Source organism: Oncorhynchus mykiss, chromosome 4 (genome assembly GCF_013265735.2).
Source record: "Oncorhynchus mykiss isolate Arlee chromosome 4, USDA_OmykA_1.1, whole genome shotgun sequence".
Lineage (NCBI taxonomy): Eukaryota > Metazoa > Chordata > Actinopteri > Salmoniformes > Salmonidae > Oncorhynchus > Oncorhynchus mykiss.
In genome coordinates, this window is record NC_048568.1 from 44,646,577 (window position 1) to 44,665,345 (window position 18,769).

Here is an 18,769-nt window from a genome sequence, read left to right on the forward strand (position 1 = left end):
CTCTCTCTCCCCCCTACTCTCTCTCCCCTACTCTCGCTCTCTCCCCTACTCTCTCTCTCCCCTACTCTCTCTCTCTCTCCCCTACTCTCTCTCTCCCCTACTCTCTCTCTCCCCTACTCTCTCTCTCCCCTACTCTCTCTCTCCCCTACTCTCTCTCCCCCCTACTCTCTCTCTCTCTCTCCCCTACTCTCTCTCTCCCCTACTCTCTCTCTCTCTCTCTCTCTCAGGAACGGTTGCAGAGCTACAGTCGTACCTATGATCGCTCTCTCTCTCTCCCCTACTCTCTCTCTCTCTCCCCTACTCTCTCTCTCTCCCCTACTCTCTCTCTCCCCTACTCTCTCTCCCCTACTCTCTCTCTCTCCCCTACTCTCTCTCTCTCCCCTACTCTCTCTCTCTCTCCCCTACTCTCTCTCTCTCTCCCCTACTCTCTCTCCCCCCTACTCTCTCTCCCCTACTCTTTCTCTCTCCCCTACTCTCTCTCTCTCTCCCCTACTCTCGCTCTCTCTCCCCTACTCTCTCTCTCTCTCCCCTACTCTCTCTCTCTCCCCTACTCTCTCTCTCTCCCCTACTCTCTCTCTCTCCCCTACTCTCTCTCTCTCCCCTACTCTCTCTCCCCTACTCTCTCTCCCCTACTCTCTCTCTCTCAACCTACTCTCTCTCTCTCTCCCCTACTCTCTCTCCCCTACTCTCTCTCCCCTACTCTCTCTCTCCCCTACTCTCTCTCCCCTACTCTCTCTCTCTCTCCCCTACTCTCTCTCTCTCCCCTACTCTCTCTCTCTCCCCTACTCTCTCTCTCTCCCCTACTCTCTCTCTCCCCTACTCTCTCTCCCCTACTCTCTCTCTCTCTCCCCTACTCTCTCTCTCTCTCCCCTACTCTCTCTCTCCCCTACTCTCTCTCTCCCCTACTCTCCCCTACTCTCTCTCTCTCTCTCTCTCTCTCTCAGGAACGGTTGCAGAGCTACAGTCGTACCTATGATCTCTCTCTCTCTCTCAGGAACGGTTGCAGAACTACAGTCGTACCTATGATCTCTCCCGTTCTGAACGGTCCAAAGTCCAGGCCCTGGCTGTCACCATGGCGACAGACGGACAGCCACTGGAGCAAATCGGAGAGCTGCTGGGCATCGCTGTGGGCAACCTGGACCTGTCAATCAAAACCGTTCTGCAGGTGGCTGTGGAGAATGTAGTCTCTGCCCTCAGGTATAAACTCCTCCTTTTACCTCATCTGTCTCTCTCTCTCTACTTCTCTCTCTCTACTTCTCTCTCTCTCTCTCTCTCTCTCACTCTCTACTTCTCTCTCTCTCTCTCTCTCTACTTCTCTCTCTCTCTACTTCTCTCTCTCTCTACTTCTCTCTCTCTCTACTTCTCTCTCTCTCTACTTCTCTCTCTCTCTACTTCTCTCTCTCTCTACTTCTCTCTCTCTACTTCTCTCTCTCTTTCTTTCTCTCTCCCTCTTTCTTTCTCTCTCCCTCTTTCTTCCTCTCTGTATATGGTCTAGTGTATAGGATAGCCTGGTGTATATAGTCTGGTGTTTAGGATAGTCTGGTGTATATAGTCTAGTGTTTAGGATAGTCTGGTGTATATAGTCTAGTGTTTAGGATAGTTGAGTGTATATAGTCTGGTGTATATAGTCTGGTGTATATAGTCTGGTGTATATAGTCTGGTGTATATAGTCTGGTGTATATAGTCTGGTGTATATAGTCTAGTGATTAGGATAGTCTGGTGTATAGGATAGTCTGGTGTATATTGTCTAGTGTATATAGTCTTGTGTATATAGTCTGGTGTATATAGTCTGGTGTATATTGTCTAGTGTTTAGGATAGTCTGGTGTATATAGTCTAGTGTATATAGTCTAGTGTATATAGTCTAGTGTATATAGTCTAGTGTATATAGTCTAGTGTATATTGTCTAGTGTATATAGTCTGGTGTATATAGTCTGGTGTATATAGTCTGGTGTATATAGTCTGGTGTATATCGTCTAGTGTATATCGTCTAGTGTATATCGTCTAGTGTATATAGTCTGGTGTTTAGGATAGTCTGGTGTATATAGTCTAGTGTTTAGGATAGTCTGGTGTATATAGTCTAGTGTTTAGGATAGTTGAGTGTATATAGTCTGGTGTATTTAGTCTGGTGTGTATAGTCTAGTGTTTAGGATAGTCTGGTGTATATAGTCTGGTGTTTAGGATAGTCTGGTGTATAGGATAGTCTGGTGTATATAGTCTAGTGTATATAGTCTAGTGTTTATAGTCTAGTGTATATAGTCTAGTGTATATAGTCTGGTGTATATAGTCTAGTGTATATAGTCTAGTGTATATAGTCTGGTGTATATAGTCTGGTGTATATAGTCTTGTGTATATAGTCTGGTGTATATAGTCTAGTGTTTAGGATAGTCTGGTGTATAGGATAGTCTGGTGTATATCGTCTAGTGTATATAGTCTAGTGTATATAGTCTAGTGTATATAGTCTGGTGTATATCGTCTGGTGTATATCGTCTGGTGTATATAGTCTAGTGTATATAGTCTAGTGTATATAGTCTGGTGTATATCGTCTAGTGTATATCGTCTAGTGTATATCGTCTAGTGTATATCGTCTAGTGTATATCGTCTAGTGTATATCGTCTAGTGTATATAGTCTAGTGTATATAGTCTAGTGAATATAGTCTGGTGTATATAGTCTGGTGTATATCGTCTAGTGTTTAGGATAGTCTGGTGTATATAGTTTGGTGTATATAGTCGAGTGTATATAGTCTGGTGTATATCGTCTAGTGTATATAGTCTGGTGTATATAGTCTGGTGTATATAGTCTGGTGTATATCGTCTAGTGTATATAGTCTAGTGTATATAGTCTAGTGTATATAGTCTGGTGTATATAGTCGTGTTTATAGTCTAGTGTATATAGTCTAGTGTATATAGTCTAGTGTTTATAGTCTAGTGTATATAGTCTAGTGTATATAGTCTGGTGTATATCGTCTAGTGTTTAGGATAGTCTAGTGTGTATAGTCTGGTGTGTATAGTCTGGTGTATATAGTCTAGTGTATATAGTCTGGTGTATATAGTCTGGTGTATATAGTCTAGTGTATATAGTCTAGTGTATATAGTCTGGTGTATATAGTCTGGTGTATATAGTCTAGTGTTTATAGTCTAGTGTATATAGTCTGGTGTATATAGTCTAGTGTATATAGTCTAGTGTATATAGTCTGGTGTATATAGTCTAGTGTATATAGTCTGGTGTATATCGTCTAGTGTTTAGGATAGTCTGGTGAATATAGTCTGGTGTATATAGTCGAGTGTATATAGTCTGGTGTATATAGTCTGGTGTATATAGTCTGGTGTATATAGTCTAGTGTTTAGGATAGTCTGGTGTATATCGTCTAGTGTATATAGTTTAGTGTATATAGTCTGGTGTATATCGTCTGGTGTATATCGTCTAGTGTATAAAGTCTAGTGTATATAGTCTAGTGTATATAGTCTGGTGTATATCGTCTAGTGTATATCGTCTAGTGTATATCGTCTAGTGTATATAGTCTAGTGTATATAGTCTAGTGAATATAGTCTGGTGTATATAGTCTGGTGTATATCGTCTAGTGTTTAGGATAGTCTGGTGTATATAGTTTGGTGTATATAGTCGAGTGTATATAGTCTGGTGTATATCGTCTAGTGTATATAGTCTGGTGTATATAGTCTGGTGTATATAGTCTGGTGTATATCGTCTAGTGTATATCGTCTAGTGTATATAGTCTAGTGTATATAGTCTAGTGTATATAGTCTGGTGTATATCGTCTAGTGTATATCGTCTAGTGTATATCGTCTAGTGTATATAGTCTAGTGTATATCGTCTAGTGTATATAGTCTAGTGTATATAGTCTAGTGTATATAGTCTGGTGTATATAGTCGTGTTTATAGTCTAGTGTATATAGTCTAGTGTATATAGTCTAGTGTTTATAGTCTAGTGTATATAGTCTGGTGTGTATAGTCTAGTGTTTAGGATAGTCTGGTGTATATAGTCTGGTGTATATAGTCTAGTGTTTAGGATAGTCTGGTGTATAGGATAGTCTGGTGTATATAGTCTAGTGTATATAGTCTAGTGTTTATAGTCTAGTGTATATAGTCTAGTGTATATAGTCTGGTGTATATAGTCTAGTGTATATAGTCTAGTGTATATAGTCTGGTGTATATAGTCTTGTGTATATAGTCTGGTGTATATAGTCTGGTGTATATAGTCTAGTGTTTAGGATAGTCTGGTGTATAGGATAGTCTGGTGTATATCGTCTAGTGTATATAGTCTAGTGTATATAGTCTAGTGTATATAGTCTGGTGTATATCGTCTGGTGTATATCGTCTAGTGTATATAGTCTAGTGTATATAGTCTAGTGTATATAGTCTGGTGTATATCGTCTAGTGTATATCGTCTAGTGTATATCGTCTAATGTATATCGTCTAGTGTATATCGTCTAGTGTATATAGTCTAGTGTATATAGTCTAGTGAATATAGTCTGGTGTATATAGTCTGGTGTATATCGTCTAGTGTTTAGGATAGTCTGGTGTATATAGTTTGGTGTATATAGTCGAGTGTATATAGTCTGGTGTATATCGTCTAGTGTATATAGTCTGGTGTATATAGTCTGGTGTATATAGTCTGGTGTATATCGTCTAGTGTATATAGTCTAGTGTATATAGTCTAGTGTATATAGTCTGGTGTATATAGTCTGGTGTATATAGTCGTGTTTATAGTCTAGTGTATATAGTCTAGTGTATATAGTCTAGTGTTTATAGTCTAGTGTATATAGTCTAGTGTATATAGTCTGGTGTATATAGTCTAGTGTATATAGTCTGGTGTATATAGTCTAGTGTATATAGTCTGGTGTATATCGTCTAGTGTTTAGGATAGTCTAGTGTGTATAGTCTGGTGTGTATAGTCTGGTGTATATAGTCTAGTGTATATAGTCTGGTGTATATAGTCTGGTGTTTATAGTCTAGTGTATATAGTCTGGTGTATATAGTCTGGTGTATATAGTCTAGTGTTTATAGTCTAGTGTATATAGTCTGGTGTATATAGTCTAGTGTATATAGTCTAGTGTATATAGTCTGGTGTATATAGTCTAGTGTATATAGTCTGGTGTATATCGTCTAGTGTTTAGGATAGTCTGGTGAATATAGTCTGGTGTATATAGTCGAGTGTATATAGTCTGGTGTATATAGTCTGGTGTATATAGTCTGGTGTATATAGTCTAGTGTTTAGGATAGTCTGGTGTATATCGTCTAGTGTATATAGTTTAGTGTCTATAGTCTGGTGTATATAGTCTGGTGTATATCGTCTAGTGTATAAAGTCTAGTGTATATAGTCTAGTGTATATAGTCTGGTGTATATCGTCTAGTGTATATCGTCTAGTGTATATCGTCTAGTGTATATAGTCTAGTGTATATAGTCTAGTGAATATAGTCTGGTGTATATAGTCTGGTGTATATCGTCTAGTGTTTAGGATAGTCTGGTGTATATAGTTTGGTGTATATAGTCGAGTGTATATAGTCTGGTGTATATCGTCTAGTGTATATAGTCTGGTGTATATAGTCTGGTGTATATAGTCTGGTGTATATCGTCTAGTGTATATCGTCTAGTGTATATAGTCTAGTGTATATAGTCTAGTGTATATAGTCTGGTGTATATCGTCTAGTGTATATCGTCTAGTGTATATCGTCTAGTGTATATAGTCTAGTGTATATCGTCTAGTGTATATAGTCTAGTGTATATAGTCTAGTGTATATAGTCTGGTGTATATAGTCGTGTTTATAGTCTAGTGTATATAGTCTAGTGTATATAGTCTGGTGTATATAGTCTAGTGTATATAGTCTGGTGTATATCGTCTAGTGTTTAGGATAGTCTAGTGTGTATAGTCTAGTGTGTATAGTCTGGTGTATATAGTCTGGTGTATATAGTCTGGTGTATATAGTCTGGTGTATATAGTCTGGTGTATATAGTCTAGTGTTTATAGTCTGGTGTATATAGTCTAGTGTATATAGTCTAGTGTATATAGTCTGGTGTATATCGTCTAGTGTATATCGTCTAGTGTATATAGTCTAGTGTATATAGTCTAGTGTATATAGTCTGGTGTATATCGTCTAGTGTATATCGTCTAGTGTATATCGTCTAGTGTATATAGTCTAGTGTATATCGTCTAGTGTATATAGTCTAGTGTATATAGTCTAGTGTATATAGTCTGGTGTATATAGTCGTGTTTATAGTCTAGTGTATATAGTCTAGTGTATATAGTCTAGTGTTTATAGTCTAGTGTATATAGTCTGGTGTATTTAGTCTGGTGTGTATAGTCTAGTGTTTAGGATAGTCTGGTGTATATAGTCTGGTGTATATAGTCTAGTGTTTAGGATAGTCTGGTGTATAGGATAGTCTGGTGTATATAGTCTAGTGTATATAGTCTAGTGTTTATAGTCTAGTGTATATAGTCTAGTGTATATAGTCTGGTGTATATAGTCTAGTGTATATAGTCTAGTGTATATAGTCTGGTGTATATAGTCTTGTGTATATAGTCTGGTGTATATAGTCTGGTGTATATAGTCTAGTGTTTAGGATAGTCTGGTGTATAGGATAGTCTGGTGTATATCGTCTAGTGTATATAGTCTAGTGTATATAGTCTAGTGTATATAGTCTGGTGTATATCGTCTGGTGTATATCGTCTAGTGTATATAGTCTAGTGTATATAGTCTAGTGTATATAGTCTGGTGTATATCGTCTAGTGTATATCGTCTAGTGTATATCGTCTAATGTATATCGTCTAGTGTATATCGTCTAGTGTATATAGTCTAGTGTATATAGTCTAGTGAATATAGTCTGGTGTATATAGTCTGGTGTATATCGTCTAGTGTTTAGGATAGTCTGGTGTATATAGTTTGGTGTATATAGTCGAGTGTATATAGTCTGGTGTATATCGTCTAGTGTATATAGTCTGGTGTATATAGTCTGGTGTATATCGTCTAGTGTATATAGTCTAGTGTATATAGTCTAGTGTATATAGTCTGGTGTATATAGTCTGGTGTATATAGTCGTGTTTATAGTCTAGTGTATATAGTCTAGTGTATATAGTCTAGTGTATATAGTCTAGTGTTTATAGTCTAGTGTATATAGTCTAGTGTATATAGTCTGGTGTATATAGTCTAGTGTATATAGTCTGGTGTATATAGTCTAGTGTATATAGTCTGGTGTATATCGTCTAGTGTTTAGGATAGTCTAGTGTGTATAGTCTGGTGTGTATAGTCTGGTGTATATAGTCTAGTGTATATAGTCTGGTGTATATAGTCTGGTGTATATAGTCTAGTGTATATAGTCTGGTGTATATAGTCTGGTGTATATAGTCTAGTGTTTATAGTCTAGTGTTTATAGTCTAGTGTATATAGTCTGGTGTATATAGTCTAGTGTATATAGTCTAGTGTATATAGTCTGGTGTATATAGTCTAGTGTATATAGTCTGGTGTATATCGTCTAGTGTTTAGGATAGTCTGGTGAATATAGTCTGGTGTATATAGTCGAGTGTATATAGTCTGGTGTATATAGTCTGGTGTATATAGTCTGGTGTATATAGTCTAGTGTTTAGGATAGTCTGGTGTATATCGTCTAGTGTATATAGTTTAGTGTATATAGTCTGGTGTATATAGTCTGGTGTATATCGTCTAGTGTATAAAGTCTAGTGTATATAGTCTAGTGTATATAGTCTGGTGTATATCGTCTAGTGTATATCGTCTAGTGTATATTGTCTAGTGTATATAGTCTAGTGTATATAGTCTAGTGAATATAGTCTGGTGTATATAGTCTGGTGTATATCGTCTAGTGTTTAGGATAGTCTGGTGTATATAGTTTGGTGTATATAGTCGAGTGTATATAGTCTGGTGTATATCGTCTAGTGTATATAGTCTGGTGTATATAGTCTGGTGTATATAGTCTGGTGTATATCGTCTAGTGTATATCGTCTAGTGTATATAGTCTAGTGTATATAGTCTAGTGTATATAGTCTGGTGTATATCGTCTAGTGTATATCGTCTAGTGTATATCGTCTAGTGTATATCGTCTAGTGTATATAGTCTAGTGTATATCGTCTAGTGTATATAGTCTAGTGTATATAGTCTAGTGTATATAGTCTGGTGTATATAGTCGTGTTTATAGTCTAGTGTATATAGTCTAGTGTATATAGTCTAGTGTATATAGTCTGGTGTATATAGTCTAGTGTATATAGTCTGGTGTATATCGTCTAGTGTTTAGGATAGTCTAGTGTGTATAGTCTAGTGTGTATAGTCTGGTGTATATAGTCTGGTGTATATAGTCTGGTGTATATAGTCTGGTGTATATAGTCTGGTGTATATAGTCTAGTGTTTATAGTCTGGTGTATATAGTCTAGTGTATATAGTCTAGTGTATATAGTCTGGTGTATATAGTCTAGTGTATATAGTCTGGTGTATATCGTCTAGTGTTTAGGATAGTCTGGTGAATATAGTCTGGTGTATATAGTCTGGTGTATATAGTCTGGGGTATATAGTCTAGTGTTTATAGTCTGGTGTATATAGTCTGGTGAATATAGTCTGGTGTATATAGTCTGGTGTATATAGTCGTGTTTATAGTCTGGTGTATATAGTCTGGTGTATATAGTCTAGTGTGTATAGTCGAGTGTATATAGTCTGGTGTATATAGTCTGGTGAATATAGTCTGGTGTATATAGTCTGGTGTATATAGTCGTGTTTATAGTCTGGTGTATATAGTCTGGTGTATATAGTCTAGTGTGTATAGTCTGGTGTATATAGTCTGGTGTATATAGTCTGGTGTATATAGTCTGGTGTATATAGTCTAGTGTTTATAGTCTGGTGTATATAGTCTAGTGTGTATAGTCGAGTGTATATAGTCTGGTGTATATAGTCTGGTGTATATAGTCTGGTGTATATAGTCTAGTGTTTATAGTCTGGTGTATATAGTCTAGTGTTTAGGATAGTCTGGTGTATATAGTCTAGTGTTTATAGTCTGGTGTATATAGTCTAGTGTGTATAGTCTGGTGTATATAGTCTAGTGTGTATAGTCGAGTGTATATAGTCTGGTGTATATAGTCTAGTGTTTATAGTCTGGTGTATATAGTCTAGTGTTTATAGTCTGGTGTATATAGTCTAGTGTGTATAGTCGAGTGTATATAGTCTGGTGTATATAGTCTGGTGTATATAGTCTGGTGTATATAGTCTGGTGTATATAGTCTGGTGTATATAGTCTGGTGTATATAGTCTAGTGTTTATAGTCTAGTGTATATAGTCTGGTGTATATAGTCTAGTGTTTAGGATAGTCTGGTGTATATCGTCTAGTGTTTAGGATAGCCTGGTGTATATAGTCGAGTGTTTAGGATAGTCTGGTGTATATAGTCTAGTGTTTAGGATAGCCTGGTGTATATAGTCGAGTGTTTAGGATAGTCTGGTGTATATAGTCTAGTGTTTAGGATAGCCTGGTGTATATAGTCGAGTGTTTAGGATAGTCTGGTGTATATAGTCTAGTGTTTAGGATAGCCTGTTGTATATAGTCGAGTGTTTAGGATAGTCTGGTGTATATAGTCGAGTGTTTAGGATAGCCTGGTGTATATAGTCGAGTGTTTAGGATAGTCTGGTGTATATAGTCGAGTGTTTAGGATAGCCTGGTGTATATAGTCGAGTGTTTAGGATAGTTGAGTGTATATAGTCGAGTGTTTAGGATAGCCTGGTGTATATAGTCTAGTCTATATTGGCATTGTGTGACGCAGGCCTGTATTGTTTTTCTGTAACAGAATGAAAACCTGGGTCTCTGACTAATGGATATCCTTTGTATCTGTCATACAAGGTGTGTGTGTGTGTGAGAGAAATCATTTGAATGGTGATTGTGCTGTGTAGAAATGATGCGTTATCTTTGAATTTTTTGTACGTAGCAAACGTGTGTGTGTGTGTGTGTGTGTGTGTGTGTGTGTGTGTGTGCGCGTGTGCGTGTGCGCGTGCGCGTGCGAGTGTGTGTGTGTGTGTGTGTGCCTTGCAGCTTAGTGGAGTTGAGTCAGGGGAAATATTTTTTTATTCTTATGTCTTTGTAAAAAAAAAAATGTGTCGCCTCTGGTGACACGATTCCTCTGCAGCAAAGCTGGGACTGCAGGCCCTGAAAATAACATGATACTGGAAGAGAGCTCTCTGGGAACGCCAGATAGCAGAACTAACAGCTGTCTGTGTTGAATCCTGTCTCTGGGAACGCCAGATAGCAGAACTAACAGCTGTCTGTGTTGAACCCTGTCTCTGGGAACGCCAGATAGCAGAGCTAACAGCTGTCTGTGTTGAATCCTGTCTCTGGGAACGCCAGATAGCAGAACTAACAGCTGTCTGTGTTGAACCCTGTCTCTGGGAACGCCAGATAGCAGAACTAACAGCTGTCTGTGTTGAATCCTGTCTCTGGGAACGCCAGATAGCAGAACTAACAGCTGTCTGCGTTGAATCATGTCTCTGGGAACGCCAGATAGCAGAACTAACAGCTGTCTGTGTTGAATCCTGTCTCTCGGAACGCCAGATAGCAGAACTAACAGCTGTCTGTGTTGAATCCTGTCTGTCTGTCTGTGTTGAATCCTGTCTGTCTGTCTGTGTTGAACCCTGTCTGTCTGTCTGTGTTGAATCCTGTCTCTGGGAATGCCAGATAGCAGAACTAACAGCTGTCTGTGTTGAATCATGTCTGTCTGTCTGTGTTGAATCCTGTCTGTCTGTCTGTGTTGAACCCTGTCTGTCTGTCTGTGTTGAATCCTGTCTCTGGGAACGCCAGATAGCAGAACTAACAGCTGTCTGTGTTGAATCATGTCTGTCTGTCTGTATTGAATCCTGTCTGTCTGTCTGTGTTGAACCCTGTCTGTCTGTGTTGAATCCTGTCTGTCTGTGTTGAATCCTGTCTGTCTGTGTTGAATCATGTCTGTCTGTCTGTCTGTGTTGAACCCTGTCTGTCTGTGTTGAATCCTGTCTGTCTGTGTTGAACCCTGTCTGTCTGTCTGTGTTGAATCCTGTCTGTCTGTCTGTGTTGAACCCTGTCTCTGGGAATGCCAGATAGCAGAACTAACAGCTGTCTGTGTTGAATCCTGTCTGTCTCTGTGTTGAACCCTGTCTGTCTGTCTGTCTGTTTTGAATCCTGTCTGTCTGTCTGTGTTGAACCGTGTCTGTCTGTCTGTGTTGAACCCTGTCTGTCTGTCTGTGTTGAATCCTGTCTGTCTGTCTGTGTTGAATCCTGTCTGTCTGTCTGTGTTGAACCCTGTCTGTGTTGAATCCTGTCTGTCTGTCTGTGTTGAACCCTGTCTGTCTGTCTGTGTTGAATCCTGTCTCTGTCTGTGTTGAACCCTGTCTGTCTGTGATGAATCCTGTCTGTCTGTCTGTGATGAATCCTGTCTGTCTGTCTGTGTTGAACCCTGTCTGTCTGTCTGTGTTGAACCATGTCTGTCTGTCTGTGCAGAACCCTGTCTGTCTGTGCAGAACCTTGTCTGTCTGTGTTGAATCCTGTCTGTCTGTCTGTGTTGAACCATGTCTGTCTGTGCAGAACCTTGTCTGTCTGTGTTGAACCCTGTCTGTCTGTCTGTGTTGAACCCTGTCTGTCTGTCTGTGTTGAACCATGTCTGTCTGTCTGTGCAGAACCCTGTCTGTCTGTGCAGAACCTTGTCTGTCTGTGTTGAATCCTGTCTGTCTGTCTGTGTTGAATCCTGTCTGTCTGTCTGTGTTGAATCCTGTCTGTCTGTGTTGAACCCTGTCTGTCTGTCTGTGTTGAATCCTGTCTGTCTGTCTGTCTGTGTTGAATCCTGTCTGTCTGTGTTGAACCCTGTCTGTCTGTGTTGAACCCTGTCTGTCTGTGTTGAACCCTGTCTGTCTGTCTGTCTGTGTTGAACCATGTCTGTCTGTCTGTGCTGAAACCTGTCAGTCTGTCTGTGCAGAATCCTGTCTGTCTGTCTGTCTGTGTTGAATCCTGTCTGTCTGTCTGTGTTGAACCCTGTCTGTCTGTGTTGAACCCTGTCTGTCTGTGTTGAACCCTGTCTGTCTGTGTTGAATCCTGTCTGTTTTTCTGTGTTGAACCCTGTCTGTCTGTGTTTAACCCTGTCTGTCTGTGTTGAACCCTGTCTGTCTGTGTTGAACCCTGTCTGTCTGTGTTGAACCCTGTCTGTCTGTGTTGAACCCTGTCTGTCTGTCTGTGTTGAACCCTGTCTGTCTGTCTGTCTGTGTTGAATCCTGTCTGTCTGTCTGTGTTGAATCCTGTCTGTCTGTCTGTGTTGAACCCTGTCTGTCTGTCTGTGTTGAATCCTGTCTGTCTGTCTGTGTTGAATCCTGTCTGTCTGTCTGTCTGTGTTGAATCCTGTCTGTCTGTGTTGAACCCTGTCTGTCTGTGTTGAATCCTGTCTGTCTGTGTTGAACCCTGTCTGTCTGTCTGTGTTGAACCCTGTCTGTCTGTCTGTCTGTGTTGAACCATGTCTGTCTGTCTGTGCTGAAACCTGTCAGTCTGTCTGTGCAGAATCCTGTCTGTCTGTCTGTCTGTCTGTGTTGAATCCTGTCTGTCTGTCTGTCTGTGCAGAACCCTGTCTGTCTGTCTGTGCAGAATCCTGTCTGTCTTTCTGTGTTGAAACCTGTCAGTCTGTCTGTGTTGAAACCTGTCTGTTTGTCTGTGCTGAAACCTGTCAGTCTGTCTGTGCAGAATCCTGTCTGTCTGTCTGTCTGTGTTGAACCATGTCTGTCTGTCTGTGCTGAAACCTGTCAGTCTGTCTGTGCAGAATCCTGTCTGTCTGTCTGTCTGTGTTGAATCCTGTCTGTCTGTCTGTCTGTGCTGAATCCTGTCTGTCTTTCTGTGTTGAAACCTGTCAGTCTGTCTGTGTTGAAACCTGTCTGTTTGTCTGTGCTGAAACCTGTCAGTCTGTCTGTGCAGAATCCTGTCTGTCTGTCTGTCTGTGTTGAACCATGTCTGTCTGTCTGTGCTGAAACCTGTCAGTCTGTCTGTGCAGAATCCTGTCTGTCTGTCTGTCTGTGTTGAATCCTGTCTGTCTGTCTGTGCTGAAACCTGTCAGTCTGTCTGTGCAGAATCCTGTCTGTCTGTCTGTCTGTGCTGAAACCTGTCAGTCTGTCTGTGCAGAATCCTGTCTGTCTGTCTGTCTGTGTTGAATCCTGTCTGTCTGTTTGTCTGTGCTGAATCATGTTTGTCTGTCTGTGCTGAATCATGTTTGTCTGCCTGTGTTGAACCCTGTCTGTCTGTCTGTGCTGAATCATGTTTGTCTGCCTGTGTTGAACCCTGTCTGTCTGTCTGTGCTGAATCATGTTTGTCTGCCTGTGTTGAACCCTGTCTGTCTGTCTGTGCTGAATCATGTTTGTCTGCCTGTGTTGAACCCTGTTTGTCTGCCTGTCTGTGTTGAATCCTGTCTGTCTGTCTGTCTGTGCTGAATCCTGTCTGTCTGTCTGTTCTGAATCATGTTTGTTGTTTTTGCCAGCGGAGACGAGGATGTGGTGAATGATTACCCAGAACCCCTCATGGTGTTGGAGGGCATGGTCACTGCAGTGCACAACCACGTCCAGAGCGGGTGAGAGAGACTCAACCACACACTGCTTTAGCTGCTGCTATAACACACACATAACACGTATCTGTCTGTCTGTGTCTCTGTCTGTCTGTGTCTCTGTCTGCCTGTCTGTATGTCTGTCTGTCTGTATCTCTATCTGTCTGCCTGTCTGTCTGTATCTCTGTCTGTCTGTCTGACTGTCTCTCTGTCTCCCAGTGACTCTGTGGTCAGTTCTGATGACCTGTTGGCGTGGTTACGGCCGTTCTGCAGCGATGGATCTCGTGCGGTGCGACCACGTATCGAGGTTCTGCAGATTCTGGAGAATAACTTCAGTCTTAGGGACAGTGACGTTCATCTGCTGCTACTCTACAGGACCCAAGCTGTACTGAAGGATTTACAGGTAACACTCATTCTAGGGCTGTCCCCGACAACAACAACAACAACATTTTGGTGTATCCAGAGTCGTCTGATCTTTTGACCAATTGACGGGTGAAATGTTTTTAAACGTGTATTTTTCCACATATAGACACACCTTTATGCGTTATAATAAATAAAACATTGTGCGCTGATCTTGTCTGATGCTTTAAGCACACTGTTTAATAATATAATTAAGACACACAAATGACTCAAGAGGGAGCTAGAGATCAAGATAAGCAATAAACCTGTTCCTGACCGTGCGCCTCCTGCTTCCCAGATTCTGCCGTTACGCTCCTGGAGTTGACGGTCATCGACAACACCAGGGGTCGGCAACCTTTCTCGTGTGGAATTTATCGTACCGTTTCTACCGATCTGCGCCAGTTATGATTTTCTGATGCACTTTTTCATTTCAATTATAATAACCTTGTATCTCTAAGTCATTTGTCATGTTATTTATCTAAATCTAATTTCAACCTAAATGAAAATGATACAAATCAAAAATGTTTCTAATGCAAGAGTGCCTGCCTCTGCCAAATGGACAGATTGTATGATAGCCTCCATCGTGAGTCATTGGCAGCTGAAGAACTTAGCGCATAATGCAGAGAGAGGCCTATATACCAATGCATGTAACTGATATTGCCAACTAGGGGTAAAAATAGCCGACATAAAGCCAACAAATGAAAATATCGCAGGTAGAAAATATCCTGATTTAAAAGAATGATCCTATATATCACATTGGCTTAACATGGCAGTTAGTTCATGTTCTTTCAATCGCATTCTACTCCACCTGTCTGCATCGAACTTGAAACATTGTGTCAACTATCAACTGGGACCGACTCAAAGCTTGCACGAGCAAACTAGCAACATTGTATCAACTGGGACCGACTCGAAGCTTGCACGAGCAAACTAGCAACATTGTATCAACTGGGACCGACTCAAAGCTTGCACGAGCAAACCAGCAACATTGTATCAACTGGGACCGACTCAAAGCTTGCACAAGCAAACTAGCAACATTGTATCAACTGGGACCGACTCGAAGCTTGCACGAGCAAACCAGCAACATTGTATCAACTGGGACCGACTCAAAGCTTGCACGAGCAAACCAGCAACATTGTATCAACTGGGACCGACTCAAAGCTTGCACGAGCAAACCAGCAACATTGTATCAACTGGGACCGACTCAAAGCTTGCACGAGCAAACTAGCAACATTGTATAAACAGGGACCGACTCAAAGCTTGCACGAGCAAACTAGCAACGTTGTATCAACTGGGACCGACTCGAAGCTTGCACGAGCAAACTAGCAATATTGTATCAACTGTTCTGGGGCCTTTCCCGGTCCAGTTAGCTCCGGGTTTCCGTTATGGAAATGTGGCGCTGGACATTTTGCCGGGCCCATAATTTTAGTTAAGAACAAATTATTATTTTCAATGACGGCCTAGGAACAGTGGGTTAACTGCCTGTTCGGGGGACAGATTTGTACCTTGTCAGCTCGGGGATTTGAACTTACAACCTTCCGGTTACTAGTCCAACACTCTAACCACTAGGCTACCCTGCCGCCCCTCCACTCTAACCACTAGGCTACCCTGCCGCCCCTACACTCTAACCACTGGGCTACCCTGCCGCCCCTACACTCTAACCACTAGGCTACCCTGCCGCCCCTACACTCTAACCACTAGGCTACCCTGCCGCCTCTACACTCTAACCACTAGGCTACCCTGCCGTCCCTACACTCTAACCACTAGGCTACCCTGCCGCCTCTACACTCTAACCACTAGGCCACCCTGCCGCCTCTACACTCTAACCACTAGGCCACCCTGCCACCTCTACACTCTAACCACTAGGCTACCCTGCCGCCCCTACACTCTAACCACTAGGCTACCCTGCCGCCTCTACACTCTAACCACTAGGCTACCCTGCCGCCTCTACACTCTAACCACTAGGCTACCCTGCCGCCCCTCCACTCTAACCACTAGGCTACCCTGCCGCTCCTATAGCACCATCCACTTGCCGGACCCATATGCACTGGATGCTCTCTGCTAGAGCCAATAAGACGGCCTATAGACTAACTGTTGTTCGCTCAACTAAAAGACAGATTCACGTATTTTCATCGTCTTCTGCTTTCCAAACTATATTTTTCTGCGATTGTATTTTGAAGTGTTTCTATATAAACGGTTTTGATTGACAGGTCCAGGTTGCCCACAGGTCCAGGTTGCCCACAGGTCCAGGTTGCCCACAGGTCCAGGTTGCCCACAGGCCTGGCTGGACACCTCTCTACGTTTCACAGACAGTCCTGTGGGCAACCTGGACCTCTCTACGTTTCACAGACAGTCCTGTGGGCAACCTGGACCTCTCTACATTTCACAGACAGTCCTGTGGGCAACCTGGACCTCTCTACATTTCACAGACAGTCCTGTGGGCAACCTGGACCTCTCTACATTTCACAGACAGTCCTGTGGGCAACCTGGACCTCTCTACATTTCACAGACAGTCCTGTGGGCAACCTGGACCTCTCTACATTTCACAGACAGTCCCAAATCAACAATCATCTCGTGTTGCTGCCTTTCCAAAACAATACACAGCTTTATTTTTAAAGGCTAGGGGAAGCTAATGATTCTGTGTGGTCAAATCATGCGATATGGACCTGCTTAGTGGATGAGTCCACTGAGACAGAGCGTAGCCTAGCAACCTGTCGACCAACAGCCTAGCAACCAAACAATCTCTGTCGACCAACAGCCTAGCAACCAAACAATCTCTGTCGACCAACAGCCTAGCAACCAAACAATCTCTGTCGACCAAAAGCCTAGCAACCAAACAATCTCTGTCGACCAACAGCCTAGCAACCAAACAATCTCTGTCGACCAACAGCCTAGCAACCAAACAATCTCTGTCGACCAACAGCCTAGCAACCAAACAATCTCTGTCGACCAACAGCCTAGCAACCAAACAATCTCTGTCGACCAACAGCCTAGCAACCAAACAATCTCTGTCGACCAACAGCCTAGCAACCAAACAATCTCTGTCGACCAACAGCCTAGCAACCAAACAATCTCTGTCGACCAACAGCCTAGCAACCAAACAATCTCTGTCGACCAACAGCCTAGCAACCAAACAATCTCTGTCGACCAACAGCCTCCTGACGTTAGGCCCACTGTAAAGAGCACAGACAGTCAGACCTAGATCTACAAAATGTCTTCATGAATGTTTGTGAAAACAGTACTGAGTGTGAACCGCTCTCATGTGAAGCACTGTAATAGACTGCTTTCCCACTACATGTCTGACTGACATGGGGAGTCTCTTTTTCCCTGGGTGTTTTCCTCCTGCAGTCTGACTGACATGGGGAGTCTCTTTTTCCCTGGGTGTTTTCCTCCTGCTGTCTGACTGACATGGGGAGTCTCTTTTCCCTGGGTGTTTTCCTCCTGCAGTCTGACATGGGGAGTCTCTTTTTCCCTGGGTGTTTTCCTCCTGCAGTCTGACTGACATGGGGAGTCTCTCTTTCCCTGGGTGTTTTCTTCCTGCAGTCTGACATGGGGAGTCTCTTTTTCCCTGGGTGTTTTCCTCCTGCAGTCTGACTGACATGGGGAGTCTCTTTTTCCCTGTGTGTTTTCCTCCTGCAGTCTGACTGACATGGGGAGTCTCTTTTTCCTGGGTGTTTTCCTCCTGCAGTCTGACATGGGGAGTCTCTTTTTCCCTGGGTGTTTTCCTCCTGCTGTCTGACTGACATGGGGAGTCTCTTTTTCCCTGGGTGTTTTCCTCCTGCTGTCTGACTGACATGGGGAGTCTCTTTTCCCTGGGTGTTTTCCTCCTGCTGTCTGACTGACATGGGGAGTCTCTTTTTCCCTGGGTGTTTTCCTCCTGCTGTCTGACTGACATGGGGAGTCTCTTTTTCCCTGGGTGTTTTCCTCCTGCAGTCTGACTGACATGGGGAGTCTCTTTTTCCCTGGGTGTTTTCCTCCTGCAGTCTGACATGGGGAGTCTCTTTTTCCCTGGGTGTTTTCCTCCTGCAGTCTGACATGGGGAGTCTCTTTTCCCTGGGTGTTTTCCTCCTGCAGTCTGACTGACATGGGGAGTCTCTTTTTCCCTGGGTGTTTTCCTCCTGCAGTCTGACATGGGGAGTCTCTTTTTCCCTGGGTGTTTTCCTCCTGCAGTCTGACATGGGGAGTCTCTTTTTCCTGGGTGTTTGTTCCATCTTCCTACAGAAATGTAGAGCGTTGTCCCATTCCCTTATGAGCTTCCTGTTGTAATTATTGCCGGGGAGGCAGGAGCATGGGGACAGAGCTGGGGGAGAGGGGGAGTTGGGAATTGAGAGGCAGTGAGAGAAAGGCATCCTTCTGATGCCCCTCTTCTTGGGGGGGGGGGGGGGGGGGGGGGTGAGCGGGAAATGAGGATGGTTATAGGGAGAGACAGATGACGAGGGAGGGAGAGGAAAGACGAGTTTTGGAGTTTTCCCCCTCTGCCCCCCAGTCCCCGAACTAATCAGTACAGCTCTGCCATTGTCGCTCCGGCTGGGCATGCCACACACACACACACACACACACACACACACACTAAAATACCATAAACCACACAAACACACACACACACACTAAAATACCATAAACCACACACACACACACACACTAAAATACCATAAACCACACACACACAGAAGCACGCATGTACGAACGCACCACACAACTCTCCCGCACACACACACAGACCCCAGATGTTGAGTATTAATGAGTCTAATTCAAATCTTGAATCCGGCAGTGGGGGAGGGAGGGGCAGTGGGGGAAGGAGGGGCAGTGGGGGAGGGAGAGGGGCAGTGGG

At 42.6% G+C, this 18,769-nt stretch overlaps 1 protein-coding gene across 2 annotated transcripts in view; it reads left to right on the forward strand.

Moving 5' to 3' along the window:
* The window catches only part of nbas (NBAS subunit of NRZ tethering complex), a 299,089-nt gene that overhangs the window by 245,261 nt on the left and 35,059 nt on the right, over nucleotides 1–18,769 (forward strand). For both annotated transcript variants that reach the window (XM_036976424.1, XM_036976425.1), the window contains 3 exons: nucleotides 995–1,197; nucleotides 13,480–13,569; nucleotides 13,762–13,945. In XM_036976424.1, coding sequence (XP_036832319.1) covers nucleotides 995–1,197; nucleotides 13,480–13,569; nucleotides 13,762–13,945 — 477 coding nt within the window. The remainder of the gene's footprint in view (nucleotides 1–994; nucleotides 1,198–13,479; nucleotides 13,570–13,761; nucleotides 13,946–18,769) is intronic.